At 41.3% G+C, this 18741-nt stretch overlaps 3 protein-coding genes and 1 long non-coding RNA gene across 8 annotated transcripts in view; 3 read left to right on the top strand and 1 right to left on the bottom strand.

Annotated features, from left to right (window-relative positions):
* Positions 1-18741, top strand: part of LOC111076282 (trissin receptor) — a 53187-nt gene that overhangs the window by 11016 nt on the left and 23430 nt on the right. The gene's annotated exons all lie outside the window — the stretch shown is intronic.
* Positions 843-1494, bottom strand: LOC111076290. Its single transcript, XR_005967566.1, has 2 exons — positions 1404-1494; positions 843-1346 (listed from the first exon to the last, which is right to left on the bottom strand). It is a non-coding gene; the product is annotated as an uncharacterized LOC111076290 (long non-coding RNA).
* Positions 10691-11876, top strand: LOC111076286. The gene has a single exon (XM_022370021.2). The coding sequence runs from the start codon at positions 10785-10787 to the stop codon at positions 11553-11555; it is 771 nt and encodes a 256-aa protein (XP_022225713.2). The 5' UTR covers positions 10691-10784; the 3' UTR covers positions 11556-11876.
* On the top strand, positions 11577-12947 carry LOC111076285. Its single transcript, XM_022370020.2, has one exon. The coding sequence runs from the start codon at positions 11879-11881 to the stop codon at positions 12758-12760; it is 882 nt and encodes a 293-aa protein (XP_022225712.2). The 5' UTR covers positions 11577-11878; the 3' UTR covers positions 12761-12947.

Raw genomic sequence — 18741 nt, 5'->3', positions numbered from 1 at the left:
CCTCGTAAATTTGTTTTCTCACGAATGCAATTCTCTACTTGGACAAAGCAATCGTTCTTAAAGTAATAAGTTTTATCAGCTTCATCAAACGCACAAATAGGATTCAGTTCTTGAGGGGCAAGCTAACTTACAGTCTTCTTCTACATCGGCTGACGTGTCTTAAAAAGAAGTTTTATGAGCTTCATCAAACGCACAAATAGGATTCAGTTCTGGGGGGCAAGCTAACTTACAGTCTTCTTCAACATTGGATGACGTGGTCATAGCTTAAAAAGAAAAAAAAACAAAATAAACTAAACTAATTCACGCTCCAACTTACCAATTAGGAAAAATATCAAGAGGAACCTCATGACGATGCTTTGCAATTGGGATATTACAGTAGAATGAATATTTTTGTAGCACTATATATACATATATATGTACAATACCATTAATAATCCAGAATATTAAGCGCAAAATTTCTTATAAGCCCGAGCAGATGTTTGAGCTCCTTCGATAAATGTGAACTGCATACATAAATTCAGGAGACTATAGTCGTATTTCTATTTATGTTCCACATTATTCCCACAAATATATCGACCATAATTTTTATTTTTCCGATATATGGATTTTATGGATAGCTCCATAAAGTATACGAAATGCAAATTAGTGATGAAATTCATTATTTTGAAGAGCAAGGGCCTTTGATAATTTCCTTGAATGCTATGAAATTTGCAGTTTGTATTTTATACTTTTGATCTATTATTAAATTTTTGTTTGTAACTTTCGTTTCAAGTTCATATCTTCAAGCAAACAGCTCTTATATTTGGCATGGCATTCGTTCTAAAAAGGAACATATTTTCAGCGTCATGCAAGCGGGCTTTATAGATCAAAATTGAGTCGTTAAATGGCGCAAAATTAATAATTAATTTCATGCAGTAAAAATAATATTTCCTTTTGCATGGGTTGCTTTTTTTCAAATGTGAATGCTCGGTACAGAAATACATTTTTTGCAACTGAATATTTCGATGCGATGGGGTTCTGTTCTACAACTTCCAATCCCAAAGATACCATCTTCTCATTACGGATCTACACGTCGGCATTTGGGTTTATTGGTGGGACACTCTTTAGCGGCTGTTCTTTCAAATGCTGAGGCAAATTCTATTGAAACAAGTTTAATATTTTTGAGGTTTATGATCTTAGCTTCCGTGGCATATTAGTTTTCCCACGTCTGCAGATCTCATAGCCCAAAATACACGCATTGTCTGCTTCCAAATTACAGTCATGGGCAAAACCACAATGGGGCCAGTACATTCTGTTGCAGGCTAGCGAGCAGTTGGTGGCACAATGAATTCCGGATGTAGTCATAGCTTTAAAATAACAAAAGATTGTAAGGAATCTTAATAAACTAGAGACCGAAAACCCACCAAAGAAAGGGAGTAGAACCAAGAAAAGCTTCATGGCGATGCCTACGAGTAATAATGAATTTGTTGCAATAATATAAAATGTTTTCAAAGATCATGGGTGGAAAATTGCACATTTAGCATGGAAATGGAATTATTTACGGTTGTCTACTTTTTTAATATAATTTATTTATATTTAGTTTATATATATATGCAGAATAATATAAATCCTAATTTAATGAAAAATATTAAATACTTTTGGGATGGTATATTTTGTGGCTCAGTCTTGGTTTACCCATACTCTTTATATATAGTATCAGATTAAACTTAAATTAATGTCAGATATTTTCTTATATATCACGCATTCGTACAGCTTTGATGTCCCTTTTTTTGGCTGCTCTCACATGATGTTTGCCTCAGGATGTCTCATGTCGCAGTATTAATACCTTTAAGCCTCTCGAGTTTCCATAACATTTATGAGTTTCCTTTACGACTGTTGCTCCAAAACATAAAGTAAAGTTGCTTGGAGCACGTTTTCCACCCTTTCTTTTTTTTGGTTTTTTTTTTTGTTGTTGCTGCTTTGAATAAAGTTTTTGCCTTTTTTTGGGGCACTTGGGGAAATATGCAAAACTTGAGAAGCATTTTGGTATTGTATTTGTACTTTGAGGCCGCTGCATGCATATTTCAGTCATAAAATACACTTCCTTGTGGCACCCTCCCGCATATGCAAATTGCAGATAAACAAAAGGCAGACCCCCCCCCCTATAAATAGGCACTACAGAACTTATTGCTGGGATTTGCATTGGTAATATGCCGGATGACGGGTGCAACCGTACATTGCCCTCCATCACACCCTCTCTCTCTCTCTCTCTCTACACGAGGGGGTTCCTTCATTTTGATTTTTGATTCATTGAATTTGTTTTTGTTTTGTACTTCCGACCAACCCCCCACGGAGATCTTGGCTTAGATCCCAACTTAATGTATTATATGCATCATTTACGGTTCAAAGACCAGCAGCATATCATTTATCATCATATTCTCAGGGTCTGGGCTCTGGCTGTGTCTGTGGCTCTGACTCGGGCTCTGGGTTTGGGTCTTGTTTCTCTCTGGGTGCCTCTGTTTGCATAATGACCCAAATAAACATGTTCGTTGTACTAGTCTACTCGTACTCGTATGTTTTCTGTTCTGTTCTGTTCGCTACGTTCTATGTCTTCTGCATATTAATGGGCTGCACTGTCTGGAGGGGGTGTTCTTTAAACAGGTGAGTCTCTCCTGTCTGCCGCAGGATGCCTGGAACCTTAAATGTGCTCTTAGGCTTTAGGCGGTGGGTACGATGTCAGTACGGTTGATCAAACTGAATGCTATGCAGATTAGTCTGCGGGTTATTTGCAGAATATTGCTTAATTGCTATTCATTACTGGAATGCGGGCTGTGGGCTACTCAGTTCTGTGTAAATCATGCGAGAAATGTTCATGTATGTGCCGGAATTTGAGCTCAAAATAGAGTGAGAGGTTTGATTGTTCCAGAAACAGTGTTCTTTAAATTTCAGCCTTTTACCTGTGAGCCGAACAGATTGCTTTTTGCCTTTCCACTTTACCCCTCCTTATTATTTTCTGTATAATTTTGCAAAACGGTTTGTGTGGATTTGCCTCCATTGACCCTATCGCTCGCACAATCAATACGTTGAATCCATTGAATATTATCCCATGTCAATCACACTTTAACCTCCATTTGGCATACTTTTTTTTATGCATATATACTTCAGTGGATATATAAATGTGCATGTGTATATGTATTATCGATAACCTTTGGGTTTCCATTGCCAAGTGGTTCTTGACATTGATTGTCCTGCCCTCACACCCTGTTGACCCTGGTTCTACCTGGTGGCTCGAGCCCTCCGTGTCCTTCCACCCTCCCTCCCTGATCCGCATTGCGTATACGTAATGCAATTAGGATACCCTCAGGTCGAATGAAGACACGAACGCAGTACACAAATAATTATTTTCACATTTATTATTTACACAACAATCAACCAGGAAGCGGTGTTGGTTAACACACAGGGTCAAGACATTTCCACGGCGGGTGACCTTCGGTTAAAGCGTTGAAAATTGGTTTGTCGTAGACAAACTGCTTGAACTTTCAACATGGCAAACGAACCTTTAAGACAGCAGAAGAGACACCAAAAACCCTTTGGCCACAAAATAAAACCAAAACGAAAACTCTAGCCATAGAATGACTCGTCGTCACGCAATCTAGTGGCTGGCTTTCACAATGTAATTTTCGCAATGCATTCATTAAGCATTTTCTTCTTCTTCATGTTTTTCTTCTTCTTCTTCTGCATTTTTTTTTTTTTTTTTCTGTGTCCCAATTTTAAACTCATTTGCATGGAAAGCTGACTCTTTCCCTGCCACTGAATGGCTCTGCCGTTGCTTCTGTTGCTGCTGTTCCTTTTGCTAGGTTCCCGGATAATTAGGTTCTCGACTTTTAATGCAGACAGTCGCGTCGGTTGCAAATACTGTGCTGTGTTGTTCTGACAACACAAAATTTATGCTAACGAACTGAAATAACAGCTAAGCGACCAAAACCGCACTCTCATTTGGGGCCAAAAGAAGTCAACCAACAAAATGACAAGTAGAGGAGCGTTGAATTATGCTACGACTAAAGGATACCTATTAGAAAGGAATAGTTTTAAGGTGAAAACTAGGAAGAAAATATAGTAGATGCAGTCAAAAGGCAAGGTAACAAGTTTTCTGAATTTTAAATTTAATTTTTATATATTCAAAATGATTTTTCTTTAAACAAAAAAAAAAAAAATGAGGATGAGAAATAGCAAAGCTGATTTCCGATTGATTCCTGACTATTGTTAACCATAATCAGTATATACTACTCCATTTATTAGTTCCTCTGACAATTTTGGGTAAAGATTCTCATAAAGATTCGACTTTCGATCCTATTTAAGTACCAAAGGGGGTTTATGTTTTACTAATAGTGAATTACAAGTGTTAGCTCTTACAGTCTCTAAGGGCCATTTTCATCTACAAAAATGGACAGAAGGCTAAACCTTTATAGCTTACATTTCTCAGAAAGAATTGACAACATATACAGCATCTCTTCTGCCTCTAAGATCTACTCCCACCGACTACAGGGTACACATTAATTCACCAACCCAACTAGCTATGTCAACTGTGGCAAGTGGGTCGGTTTGTGGCATGAATTAGGGGCACTGTACTTCCTGTTTGCTAACAAAAATACAGATGAGCAGTAGCACTTTTTTGTTTTGTTTTTTTGTTGTGGTGGGAAGGGGTACTCATGAGACATAAACCACAACAAACGTCAAAACAATTTCCGGCTGCACAAGTCGACGACATTATGACGCAGTTTTGTATACTTAAATAATGTTGCAAGGATGAGGAGGTATCAGAAGATAAAGTGGCATGAATGTTGTTGTTTTTGTACTTTTTGGTGGGGTGGAAAGGGTGATAAACTCAACAGCAAAGAACAGAAAGTGAAACAGAAAAGGAAAAACTTGTGTGCGCGATAGAAAACTTTTGATGTTATAAATATCCGATAATGAGACTAAAACTATTAAATTGTCAGCTTACTGAAATGATTCCAGGGGAAATGTGGTCTTGCTATACGATTAGTACTTACATTATTAATACTATTACTATGCTAAGTGCTGTTGGAAATATGAAAACAATCCCTAAACAAAGCAGAAACCCAACGTACAATACAGGAAGACTGCCTTCTGTAGGATTTTAAAGTATTTCAACATTTATTTAAACCAGATAGCTACGGCAATTAATCAATTCGTTTTAGTCCTTTCTTGCCACTGACAAACCAATCAATTTCATCCATTATTCTGCACTTCATTTATGCGCTTCCATTTCATTTGGCGTGCCCACAAAATAGAATCACTATGCCACTATGTGGAAAGCCATAGCGGGGATGGGCTGGGATGCCCATTGCCCATAGATGTGACACACAATATGGACCGAAATAACAGAACAGAACAGAACAGACAGCAAATCAAGCGGTTCGCCATTGCAAACAGAACCTGAAACCTGAAACTGGACAACTGGACAAAAAGAAGGACACAACAACTACAACAACAAATACAACAAATAAAACAAATGAGATGGAAGGGAAACAAAAACCCATTTAGTGTAGAGGAGAAATTTCCATGAATTTCGATGTGCTGGCCAGGTTGGCCAGGTGGCCAAATGGCTGATGGGCAGGAGGGTACAAATAAATGAGAAACGAGAGAGAGCTTAAAATGTTTTTGGATTTTCTGTCAAAGTGCAATTGTTTCGATTACGGGGGCGTGGTTGGAGCACCCACACACACACACACACACGTTCTAGCCATCGCATTTTGTATGTAAATGGGCGGATCATCCAAACTCTGGGTGTAGGGCGGTATAATTGAATATTTACAGTGTCAGGATTTGTTTTTTGTAAAGTATAGAGTCAAAAGAAAAGGGTCCCATTTCCATATATGTATTATTGAAGGCGTTTAACTGAAGGAAAGAATCAACAACCGATCTCTCTCTCTCTCTCTCTATTCGTTAAGCAAAGTCTGCCTCGCAGAACAAGCGACTTGCATGTTTACTTCCCCATAATAGGACAATAAAATAAATAAAAAACTTGAAAAATCAGACGCCACATACGCAAATAAGTTGTGAAAGCACACTCAGCCACAAGGGAATCAATTTTATATAAAATGCTTCATTTACAAAATTAAAATTCAATCATTTAAACGGGTGGCAAGAAAAGGGAAGAGAATGGAAGCGGAGGAGGAGGCATGGAAGAAGCCAACGTAAAAAGTGCCATGAAAATTAATTTCACATGTGGCAGGGGTCGCAGGAGATGCTGTGGCAAGTCCTCGTAACAACCAACGAACCGCCAACGTCTGAGAAGATAAATAAAAATTAAATAACAGCCAAAGAAAAACAGGCAGTAAGTGCCAAAAAGTGCCAAAAAAGATATGTGTGTGTGTGTGGGTGTGGGTGTGAGTTGCACTTAGTGCCAGGAAAAAACACACAGAAAAAGAAAAGGAGAGACAGAGAGAGGGAGCATGGAAAGTGCGATGTGAGCGCAGGTGAGGCAGGAAAAGCCTTAAAGCTTATTTTGGTGCAGAAAAACAAAGTGGAAAAAAGAGTAATGAGGACATAATTACGAGTTAGAAACTCGCAGGAGTTTGCTTTTACCTAACCCACGAATAAAGCAGGTTAAATCTCACTCAGGAACTGGTTGGCCCTTCTAAGACTTTCGCCATGACAATGAAAACAGCAGCTAATTAGGGCAAATCGGCTTGCTGCTTAGGTGCCAGCCATTAGGCTGCCAGACATCTTGTAATTTGATGGTCTTCTAGTTGATTGTTAAATTTATGAAACCCCCATTCAAAGGTAATTGCCAGTTAAACGAATATAGCCCCATCCACCACCATAAATAATGAATGAAACCCGTTTCATTGAATGCGAAAAGCTTCATTCGACTTGAGCAGGATATTTTCGCCTTTTGCGTTCGCCACTTACTTTTACGCACCTTCAATTTAATTTGATTTACCAGAAATATTTCATGCTGGCAGAAAATGTATCCACAACATCGCAATATTATATGTACATATATACACTCAGGCGTATAACCAGAAGCGTTGGACCGCACAATTCCCCGGCCGATTGCGCTCGTGGCCAGCACCAATCAAAAGAGTCGGGAGACCCAGGCCCAACCCAGACCGAAAAGAGATTACTTTTGGGCTCTGAGCTCGTTCAGGCACCGCACCGGACACAATGAGGCTGTCACTTGGCTATCTCAGTGGGTAGGGATTTTTTTATACTTTTTTGTACAGGGTATTTGTACAAAATAAGGGTATACGTGTACTCTATTTTCTTATTTGTGTAGAAGAGCGTAAGGGTATTATCACAGGGACAGTTTTTGATTCTCTGGAAGATTTAATTTGTAGAAAAATTATTACCGCTTCTTTTCGCATCTTGAAAATGTAGAAATATTAAAAATAATCTTCCGAAAATTGTTTGTAATAAATTAATTACTATATTCTGCCTATACTCGTATGTACATCGAAAAACATTGCAATCGGATATATTTTAGCGACAGAACAAGGAAAAAAAGTCTCTCCGCTCTCCGCTGCCAAAATACACAGAAAATCCTCCCTGGCACTTAGCCACGTATTTTCCTCTTAATTTAAGTGCCTTTTTTGTAAACATTATGGCCTACAATTAGCTACACAAAGTAGTATACCAAAAATACTAGGTAATCCTTAGTTCCATAAACCACAATGGATTTCGTATTTTGTTTTCTTTCTTTTCATTTTGTTCAATTCTTTTGCGTGCGTTGGCACTTTTAATGACAAATTTAATTAAAAATCTGCGATAGAACTTTTGTGATTAACTGGACGTGTGAAGTGACGAACTGTAGGGGAGGCAGTTAAAGCCCCATTGATGGGCAGACAATTTGTAGCACTTCAATCATTCAATCCATCCATCCCCTATAGCCAGTCAAACTCCCTCTCGGCCCAACTGGCGCTAATGTTTTGCTATCAATTTGGATGCCCTTATGCAAGCCCATAAATTCTTGGATTTGGCGTGAAAAAAACAAACAGCGAGTACTCAACGTCGTACAAACTCAACAAAGTGGCCATCATAAAATTTGGGGGAGTAAATCACACTTTTCGTTTGTGTGTTTGCATTCCGAAAGCATAAATTAAATTTAACGCTAAAGAGGCAATGCCAGGCAGGTGAGCAGAAGGCGCTCCGTGGCAGCAGCCACGACGAAAGTGAAACAAAATCAATTTTGTGGCTCCCTCCCTCGAGTATTACCTGAACTTTCAGGGAATTTCCATTGAAGATGGCGCTAAACTGATAAACTTATGAGCATTCGCCTCCTTCTCCTCCATACTGCAGCCATGGATATTATTTTGTGGGTTTGTCGCTGGGGTTGTAGGGCGGCGCAAGGGATTGGTTAAAGGTGATGGCTAAGGGATCTTTGCCGCAAGCACAAATGATTACGAACGCTAGATAGCAGTGCCTACACACACACACACACACACACACACACACACACTACACACACACTCACAAAATGTCGTCAATGCCTTGGGGTGCCATCTGACACCTCGACAAGTGCTAGCAGACTCGGAGGAGCCGTGGCGGAGTATACATTTTGGGTTTGAAATCAGCCTGACAGGCGGCAGAAAAGGCAGAGAGCAGAAGCACTATAGTGAACGACTGATTGATACTCAGCGAGCTGTTTTATATTCAAAACATAAAGAATATTCATTAATCAATTATTTAAATAAATTAAATGGTTTGATTACCATATTTTTTCTATTCTTTTTATCTATCTAAATACTCCATAAGATGTCCAGCATTTACCAAAAATGTTCTGTTTAACTCCAAGCTGCATCTACCCTAAGGTTTTCTTTTGTATCCCCCGTTCTTGCGGGGTATTGCGTGTAATAACGTTCTTGAATTTCAAATAAGCCAAGCCACAAGTTGTGCAATTCGGCGTACAAAGTTTTTTGGTCGGTGTTAAAGTAATCCCCAATTAATTGAATCAAATGCCAAAACTTGGCTTATCCTCTAACCAGGCTAATGGTTAACAAACAGACACACACACACACACACAGACAAATAGCGTGTGAAAAACTTGTCAAAATGTCACAGACGTGATGTGTGATATATTTGCCAGCCAGCCAGCCAGTCAGTCAGCAGCAGGATATACAGTGTGCAGTCAGAGCTGGCAGATGGACTACCAGGCAAGGGTTAAGGAAAGTTGTTTGGGGGCTGGTGCGGAGTGCAAATGTCACATGGGGAAGGTTTAACGAAAGAGAAAATGTCACAAGGTTGACTTAATGCGAGTGCAAGTGTCACCTGTTTTGACAATGTCAATCACAGCAGCTTTAACCTTAGCAGATAGATATATTCGCATACTCGGTCGTACATACATGTAAGCGGATGTATCTACATATATGTGAAATTATACAGGTAGTGACTCTGCCTGTGCCCTCACGGCGTATGCGTGATCTGATTGCTTTGCTAGCAAATGTCTCACAACCTAATGTGTGTGTGTGTGTGTGTGTGTGCTGCATTTGTAATTTGATTAGTGCCAAGGACACGAAGAGCAGCAGAGAGGGAGATTTCATTCCTGTCTAATGCCAACAACTTTGGTACTCCACTTTGGCTTAATGGCATCTGTCGCGCCAGAGATTTGGCCTTTTGTTGAATGCTCTACCAACAAAAATATTATAAATTTGATGAGGTATTTAAATACTCACAGTTTAATTACTACTGCAAGAAATTCATAATTATAATTATATTATATATATAATTATAATTCATTTTTTAATCTCACAGTTTAATTACTGCTGCAAGAAATTCATAATTACAATTAATTACTATTAATTATATAATACATTTGTAAGGCTTCTCTGTAAGCGTATGCCCGCTTCGGTTTCCTCTATTTCGATTTGCTTGCAATTTTATTTCACGGTTTTTATGCCTTCGATTAGTTGCTTGGGCAAAGTTTTTTTTTTCGTCTGCCCGCCCAGACGGCATTCGAAAATAATGAATGGCCGAGAGCAGTTTCTGTATTGTTCTTTGTTTTTTGTTTTTTTTTTTTTGTGAAGTGTTTGATTAATTTTCCAGCTAAAAGTTTTCCCTACCAGCTGCAGCCGCAGTTCCCCGTCGTCTGGCCATCATAATTATAATGTAATATTTATGCGGCTGCCCGACAAACCGTCACTTGAGCATGATGGATGATGGCCACAACATATTTTCAAGGTCCGGTCGCCCGGCCGTCTCGGCCATTGTTTCAATTCTTATCTTTAGTTGTGGTCCTGCCTAATTAATGGGCCGCTCTAGGAGGCATGGCCCTCACCTCTGTGCTGGGGAAATTACAAAGCACTTTAGCTTGTCTCTATGGCAGTTTCCTTTGTTTCCTTTGGCAAATGTGGAATGTGCACGACGTACAACTTAAATTACCTCTGGGAGGCTGGGCCCGGGTACATCCTCCTCCACATAGAATGTTTCATGTCACATTAAAGCTAATTTGGAATACAGCCAGGCTACCGTAAATGTTTAGTGTCTTTTATGCCTGAAATGTGTGGCTACGATGCGGTTCTTGTGGCTCTTCAAATCATAATTGAATTGGGATTGGAATAATATTTTTGGGGCAGATTGTCCGGATTTCTTGGAACTGTCGTATGTTTGATTTCCATGAACCAAAGTACGGTCTTTGCTTCAGTATTTAAATTTTGTAGAATCCATCAAAGCAGCTTCGAGGCTCCAGTCACAGCTGCCCTGCTGCTGAAGTAGCATAAATTAATATTTTAAAATTAACTTTTTCGGAAAACTTCCACCACAAATTTTGAATTTTTGCTGAAAGTATGTTGCACTTGGTTCGATTGCTAAAAAATGTGCAAATATCAGGGCATGCCAAGGAAGCGATGTTTGCATTGCGTCAGATGTCTAAGGGGAAAACACCTCCCACGAAATGCTCGGCCCCAGCGAAAAGTCCGGCCCCAGCGAAAAGTCCTGCCGCAAAAACTCCTCCAGTGAAAAGCGCTCCACCAAAAAGCGCTCCACCAAAAACTCCTGCAAAGAAGGACGAAACGGCCATTAGCGGTGGCAGTAAATGCAAACCCAAGAAGAAATGTCCGAGCTCGTCGTCTGGTAAGGATGCACCTGGAGCCGTGAAGAAAAGCTGCGATGATTTGCTCAACAAAAAGAGCAACAAAAAGAAACAAAGTCTGACGGCAATTCAAGGCGGTGGCCCATGCGCACCGAAACGCAAAGAGCCAACAGCACACGGTGGTGGGGGCATGAAGCGTTGGCGCAACATTTCCCTATTTGCCATACTGCCAATGGTGGCCATTCTAACGCTGCTCGTCTTTAGCACACACAAAGAGCACGAGCATCCCGAGTTCAAGTATTATCCACACATGTACAAGCGAACGAAGCCCTATTGGTTCAAGGATGGCAATCGAACAGCGTTTCATAATAGCCATCAGAATGCCTTGCCACCGGCCGGCTATGAAGACGAAATAGATGAGCTGGGAGTGGGACAAGAACCAGAGAAGGAAAAGGAGAAAAAGCAACGGATAAGCGATTTTGAAAAATTACTTAAAGATTGGAAAAAGCATGCGGAAGCGCAGTAGCAGGAAAAGAAGAAAAATAAACGAAAAGAAAAAGCAAAAAGAAACATTAGAAAAGAAAACGGAAGAGTGAACTACAGAAATTGCTCATCTGTGGGCTACAATGTGGGCGATGGCATTTTCTTGGCTGCATTCTTTTTGGGGAAAATCCATCAGAGGAGATTCCTTAATTCAGAATTAACACAGAAATTCTATCGCTTCATTTGTAAATTCCATCAAAGTAGTTTTAATACTCTACAGAGTAGAAGCTACACAAACAAAATTCAAAATTGATGTTTCGGAATCTAAGAACAATAAATTTTTGGTTTTTCTTTTTTCTCTAAATTATGCTGCATCTATTTCGATATCTAAGCCGTTTGCAAACCGTATCCAGACATGCAAAAACCAGCAGAAATATGTCCCAGAACACATCTAAGCTTAAGACCAATTGCAGCGAGAATAAAGTTGAAATTCCGAAGGACGAAACGATCATTTGTGGCGGCAGTAAATGCAAACCAAGGAAAAAAATACCGTGCTCACCGGTCGGTGCAGGTGCAGTGCAGGCAAGCAGCGAGGATTTGCTCATAAGTCGTGAGAAAAAATGTGTCATGATCAACAAGAAGCAAAATCTAGCGACAATTCAAGGGGGCGGCAAGACACGTGATCCATGCAAACCACCGAAAGAAAAGAAGCCAAAGCACAGTGGTGGGGGCATGAAGCGTTGGCGCAACATATCCCTATTTGTCATACTGCCAATGGTGGCCTTACTGACGGCTCTCGTATTTAGCACACATAAAGAGCACGAGCATCCAGAGTTTCTGTATTATCCTCACATGTACAAGCGAACGAAGCCCTATTGGTTCAAGGATGGCAATCGAACTGCTTTTCATAATAGCCATCAGAATGCCCTACCACCTGCTGGCTATGAGGATGAAATAGATGAGCAGGGAGTTGGCCAGGAACCGGAGACGGAAAAGGACAAAAAGCAACGGATAGGCGATTTTGAGAAATTACTCAAAGACTGGGAGAAAAATGGCAGCGGAAGTGCTGCTCATGTTAAGCCAGAGGCCGTGGCTGCTGAGCAGCACGAGACAGCCGCTGAGACTGTGCAAAAGCATGCTGAGGCAGAGCAGAAGCATCATCCTGAGGCAGCAGAGAAGCCCAAGGAAGTGGAACAACTATATTCAAAGAAACTACCGATCTACGATGTTGAGGAAGAGGAGGAATAACATTACCGGCAAAGGATGAGGTTCTCTTTGGGAAATTACACCAATATTATTAGGGCAGACTTTTTTCTGGCCTTTTTGGAAATTCCATCAAATTGCTAAAGCAGCCTTGGGTATTAGCCACAAATGTTGCGCCGTAGGGTAGCCGTTTCAAATACAAATTTATTGCCTACTTTAAGGCGTAATGCTACGAGTAGTTTCCGTTTTCTTTCTGCTATGACTCTGTGTGTATGTGTGTGTGTGTGTGTGTGGGGGGGGCATGTGCAGGCAAATGCATTTCCAAATGATTTTGTAATTTATTTCTTTTTGGGGGTTTTCATTTGATAAAGCAAAAGGAACAGTTTGGCGCAGCAAAAGCAGCAAAAGATTTACGATGTTTTGCCCCGCAAAACCCTGAGCACAGGTCGAGCCTGTGTCACAGGCGCTGCTGGCACTCAACCCTTGACCCTGCTGCTGTTTTGTGGCTTTTGGAAATTACCATTTGCATTTGCATTTCAATTTAATTGTTGCGGTTTGCAAATGGCATCGACGCCTCTGCCGCCCTTTTGTTGTGCAATTGAAAAGGGTTTTTTTTTGTCTTTGCTCTTAAGATTGAAACGGAAATTGGTTGTTCAAAAATTCAATCAATTCGTTAGTTGAGTCCAGGGAAGGTTTTCTACGCAGCTTTATGCAACTTTAAAGTGTCCTGCCATGGCACAGGGGAGCCATACTTTGCGCTTCAGCAGCCAACAGGATCCGGGCTTAGTCCTCGCCGCATATCTCTGTCATTTCCGGCCCTGGGTTTGCCAATTTTCTCACGCCTGTCATGCACAGTCAGTGGGAGGGTAAGCGGAAAATCCCCCAATTGCCAAAAGTTGCTCGAGTCAGGCGCGAAACTCTCCCAAAAAAGTTGAGGCGTCTGTCCATGCCGCAAGCAGGCGCCGAATAAAAACTTTGCATAATCTTCGACCAATCCGACACCCCATGCAACCCCATCCGCAAGCACCCATCCACCGCACACAAGGGGGGGGGACAAGTGGCGGGCCCATAAATTATGCAATGGGGTAGGTTAAGGAGCCGCTTGAATGCAAATTTAATGAAAATTGTCGCCGGCAAAAGACGTTTGCCAATTGCCGTTTAAGCCCACTCCAGCAGCCATTCCTCCGATTCGCGCCATTCGTGCCATTCGAGCCATATAAATTGCCGTGATGCCCATAAATATGCAACACGAGGCACGCTGCCGCCGATGGCATTTGTTGCAGCACTTTTATTGCACAAATTGGTGGCACGGAGGCTGCCAATCGACCCGGCCGATGTTGTCTGGCTAAATTGGCTTCCAATAACATGGCACCACGACCCACGAGTGGGGGGTCGGCTGGGCTGGGGGTCGCCAAGGGTCGTGTCTGCGCCCCTTGTCCCCTCTACCAAAATACATATCTCTGTTACGTTTGGTACACAAAAGTTTGGGGCCAACAATGGAGCGGCGAGGCCAAAAGTGCCGCAAGGTAACCAAGGTCGGGTTGCACACACACACACCCACACAGAGAAATCCTTGTGCACCTGACCAAGTGTCATCCTAAATTTGTTTGAACGCATTTTTGCTACCCTCCTACACATCCGTTGACGCAAATCCTGAGCCTGCTCGTTGACGCTTCGTTCAGCTTAAAGGCAATGGAGGAAATCTGCCAGACCAGACAAGAATGTGTACAATATTTTGTTGGGGCTGCTAAAAGTGTAACGTTTCAATCAATAGTTGGCCTTAAAATTAAAGTCTTGGAATAATTTACGTTGAAGCAATTTGTATTTTATTTTAATATTTTAATGTATTAAACTTAATTTAAATTTTATTTTAATTTTGGTTTACTAAAGAGTTAAGCATTTAAATCATTTAATTTATCTGCGAGCTGTGATGCGACAATTCTTGGCCCCTAGAAAGACAGCTAATAATAGATGGTCCTTTGGCATAATAATCCATGAAGATACTTTGGCTTGTACCCGAAGATAATGCCTCAGCCTCATATCGGTTAGCCAATCAGAGGCAGAGAAAGCAGCTTTGTCTGCCAAAAGTTTCATTCAATTTTCGTTTGTTTGGTTTGCCAAGAACAAAAAATTGAAAAATTCTACAGATCATAAATCATGGTTATCATGAGGGCTCTCGCACTCATTTTCCCCAATGCTCCGGCACTCGTTGCCCAATGCACTCGCTTTTTCCTTGAATTTTCCCCCCATTTCTACGCTCACACGTCGGACCATGTGGGTGATGTCGGAGGGTTGGCCTGGCCATGGCAAAGCATATTTCACTTGGCTCTCGCCGGCATACTCAATTACCACTTAATGTCCTTACTTCAGCACAATTTACGTAAACATTGGGCGCCCCCTCCTCTGGTTCTACGGCCAACAGAGAGGAGATGTAAAAGGCTCTCTGGAAGATAGGAAAATGTAGCCAAAAATTCCAATTGCCACAGAATGGGCAATGCAACATGCAGCCGCATGCAGCAACCCGTCCCAGGAAAAATATTATTTCTCTGCAATTTGTTCGCAGTTGTGTGCAAGTTGTAATGACTTTTCTTTCATTTGCTACCCCGCCTAGGTTTTTCCTCATTTTTTGCTGCCCGTTTTGTTGGCTAAAAGCTGCACAAGAAAATTGCACAAGTTTTTTGGCAGTTTCAGTTTGGGGGGTTCGGCTTAAGGTTTTGTTGTTGTTGTTTCTTGTTTTACCATTTCCAGTCGGACTTCTTGCGTGATTTTTGTACATTAAATTAAGTTCCAAAATGCTGAACATTGTGAAGGCAAATCATACGGGCACGGAAATGGAGTACGCTACTGATTTGCATAAGTGAAGACTATTTTTAGTGGCTTTAATGTGTTGAAAAATATTTACAGTGTTTAATTTTTGCCAACAAGCTCATCGTAGGCGTTCAGGCAATTGTCATTTCCTTCCAGCTACCGTAGCTACCCTCAGGGGTGCCATCAGGTCTCTGCTGTCGAAGGAAGCTTTCATTGCACTTGCAGTTGGTTTTTAATTAAATCAGTATCTGGATCAAATCAATTTAGAAGCTGAGATCCACGCCCCTTTGTTTGCCGGAAGCGCCCAAGATCCCTGCTGCTGCTGCTTGGCGGCACAGAACGTCAATCTCTGCGCCATTTGGCTCATTAAAGCGCCAAACAATTTCCGTTCCGGAAGTCGTCGCCAGCGCGACAATTCACTCCACTCCACTCTGCTGCACGCCACTTTATACCCTTATACATAGTAGTCCCATCAGCCCCATCAGGTGCAGTCGAAGTGCAGTCGAAGGAGGTCTCAAATAGTTCCACAACATTGGGAATTAACGCTGGAATTTAGTTGTTGGTTGTTTAGTTTAGTGGGGGAAACCACAGAACTTCCAGTTAAATGCTAACAGTATTAGACACTTTGAAAATGTTTTGGGAAGGTCTGGTTAACGTTAAACAAACGTTGCTGGTGTTTTGAAACTAAAGAAACATTCAATAAAATGTATTCAGTACGGTGTAATTTTCCACATAAGCTGCAGAAAGATCTCCGAAAAAACTCCACTACTTTCCACGTTTCACAGGCATGCCAATAAACATAAACACAACCAGAGTAGGACCCACCTATAATAATAATAAAAATAACAATTAACATTTACTGGGAATGAACAAACCGTTTCTCTGTTCTGGGGTTAACTAAACCATTAGACAAATATGCCATTTGCCATTTAAACTAATTGCAATGCAAACTCAGGTGCCTGAGCGTGGGTCTAGGCGTGGAACATCATGTAAATGTTAAAAATGCAAACATCCGACTTAAAAAAAAACACATGTAGGCCTGAACAACAAAAAATTGTAACTGAAAATGTGGAGCCATGCAAAAAAATGCCCCCATTAAAATAATGATGAAAATCGTTGATGGGAAAATTGTGAAACGGATGTGTACGCTATCCTTTCACAGAATAATCTACATTGAATGTGAACAGAGCATAGATAGATGCACAGTATGTGCGCCCTTCCATAAATTGTAAATGTACATTGGGTGCATTACAATTAACGAACAAATTGACAGAAAGACAGGCAGACATTTGCATTGAGTCCTCATGCCGCAGTCCTAGCCGAAAGAACTCAGGTTGGGCACATGTGAAATGGCAAGATTGAAAGCCAATTCCCGGGCAAACTAGCGGAACAAAAGCTACTACAAGCTCTATATCGAAATATAAGAATATTTGAAAATGTTTTCATGCCATGGCCATGTGCATTTGACAAGTGGATGTGATGGTGGATATTCGTTATTGACAGCATAACTTGGAACGGAGAAAACGTATCGTTAAATGTGGATAATGCCATTCACAGCTTTCCCATTTTTGGAGGAGGAACAACAAAATCGCACCAAAAAGTGGCAGGAATTGTGCATATTTATGCAACTATCGGATATCCTGAAGCTTAAAGCTTTAACGCAAGTCCATTATATAAAATAACCACCAAAAATGTTAATAGATATTCATGGATTTGAATTTGATTTCGGTTTGAACTGTTCGCCGGTTATCGGTGTTCGTGGGACCATTTACCATACCTTTTGAGCATACCAAGGACAAGAGCAATCGAAAATGTACGTACAACAAGTACACATAATACGATCTACAAGAAACATGTACAAACACTTAGAGAACTGTGTAGTCCATCCATATTCTGTAATTTTCAAAACAGAATTGGAATTTAAACAAAATACGAATTTTTTAAGTTAAACATACATCGAAATTAAGTTAGTTTGTGGAATTATACGGCACTCAAATAAAGACACCTTAAGGCTTCTCGCAGAGAAATCCAGCCACCAAAATGAACAGCCAGGAAAGCAACGCGATCTCTTCGTCCGAGAAGACTGACATCAAATTGACCGACCCCCTCTCGTCTGACATGGGCCGCCTCTGCCTGAACGAACTCTACTCGGACGTGTCTTTTATTGTGGAGGATCAAAGCCTGCCTGCCCACTGCCTGATTTTGGCCGCGCGCAGTGAATACTTTCGCGCCATGCTGTACGGAGGCATGGCCGAGTCGCAGCAACGCCAAATACGGCTGCCGGAGGTGCCGCTGGAAGCATTTAAAGTAATCCTCGGCTACCTTTATTCGGGCACGGTGGAAATTTTCACATTGGACGTGCCTGCCAACTTCAAAGTGCTCCGTTTGGCCAATCAGTATGGATTGGTGGAAGTCGAGTCAGCCCTATCCGGACATCTGCAGCAGAATCTTAGCGTCAGCAATATGTGCATGGTTCTGGAGGCAGCGCGCCTATACAATCTGAACGAGCTGGCCGAAGAATGCTTGAAATTCATGGACAGAAATGGGTCCACTCTGATGGCAAATGACTCGATCCAAACGCTGTCCCTGGAATCCCTTAAAGAAGTTCTGCGGCGGGACACGTTCGCTGACCAGGAAGTGCACATCTTTAAATCGGTGCACAGATGGATCCTGCACAATCCGAGCGCGGACATAAAGTCGGTGGTTTCGCTGATACGTCTACCGCTCATTGGTGTGGAGCACCTGGTGCGTGTGGTGCGCCCCACTGGGATCGTCGAGCCGGACAAAATACTCGACGCCATCGATAAAGCGATCGACCCGGAGAATCTGCCCTACCGGGCTGGCTCGAGTAAAAATATGAATGATTACACCTTCTGGAATGGAGCGAACGGTTTGATGTATGAGATGGTACAGATGAGATGAGATTATGAGATTATGGGCGACCTGACTAGCTGGTATAAAATCTACAAAATTAGTATTAAAGGTACATGACCTTGCACAAATTAAATATGGACGTAGTTCTTTTTTTCTTGCCAGGCAGTTTTATATTTTTTTTTAATATACATATATTTATGTACAGTGTACATTTGTTTAAGCATCTAAAATATAACTTCTATTAGATATGCCAGTGCGGAAAACAGCGAAGAAGCAAACTGCTGACACTCGATACCGAACGGGCGAATGTTGTAGGAAGCCATACGATTAGCATAGCTTTTGGG

This window comes from Drosophila obscura, unplaced genomic scaffold, assembly GCF_018151105.1.
Source record: "Drosophila obscura isolate BZ-5 IFL unplaced genomic scaffold, ASM1815110v1 contig_179, whole genome shotgun sequence".
In the NCBI taxonomy this organism is placed as follows: Eukaryota; Metazoa; Arthropoda; class Insecta; order Diptera; family Drosophilidae; genus Drosophila; species Drosophila obscura.
This window is presented reverse-complemented; position numbering and strand designations above follow the sequence as displayed.

Excerpts from the sequence above, each read along its gene's own strand:
- LOC111076286 (XM_022370021.2), top strand. The coding sequence starts at position 10,785 with ATGTTGCACTTGGTTCGATTGCTAAAAAATGTGCAAATATCAGGGCAT.
- LOC111076285 (XM_022370020.2), top strand. The coding sequence starts at position 11,879 with ATGCTGCATCTATTTCGATATCTAAGCCGTTTGCAAACCGTATCCAGA.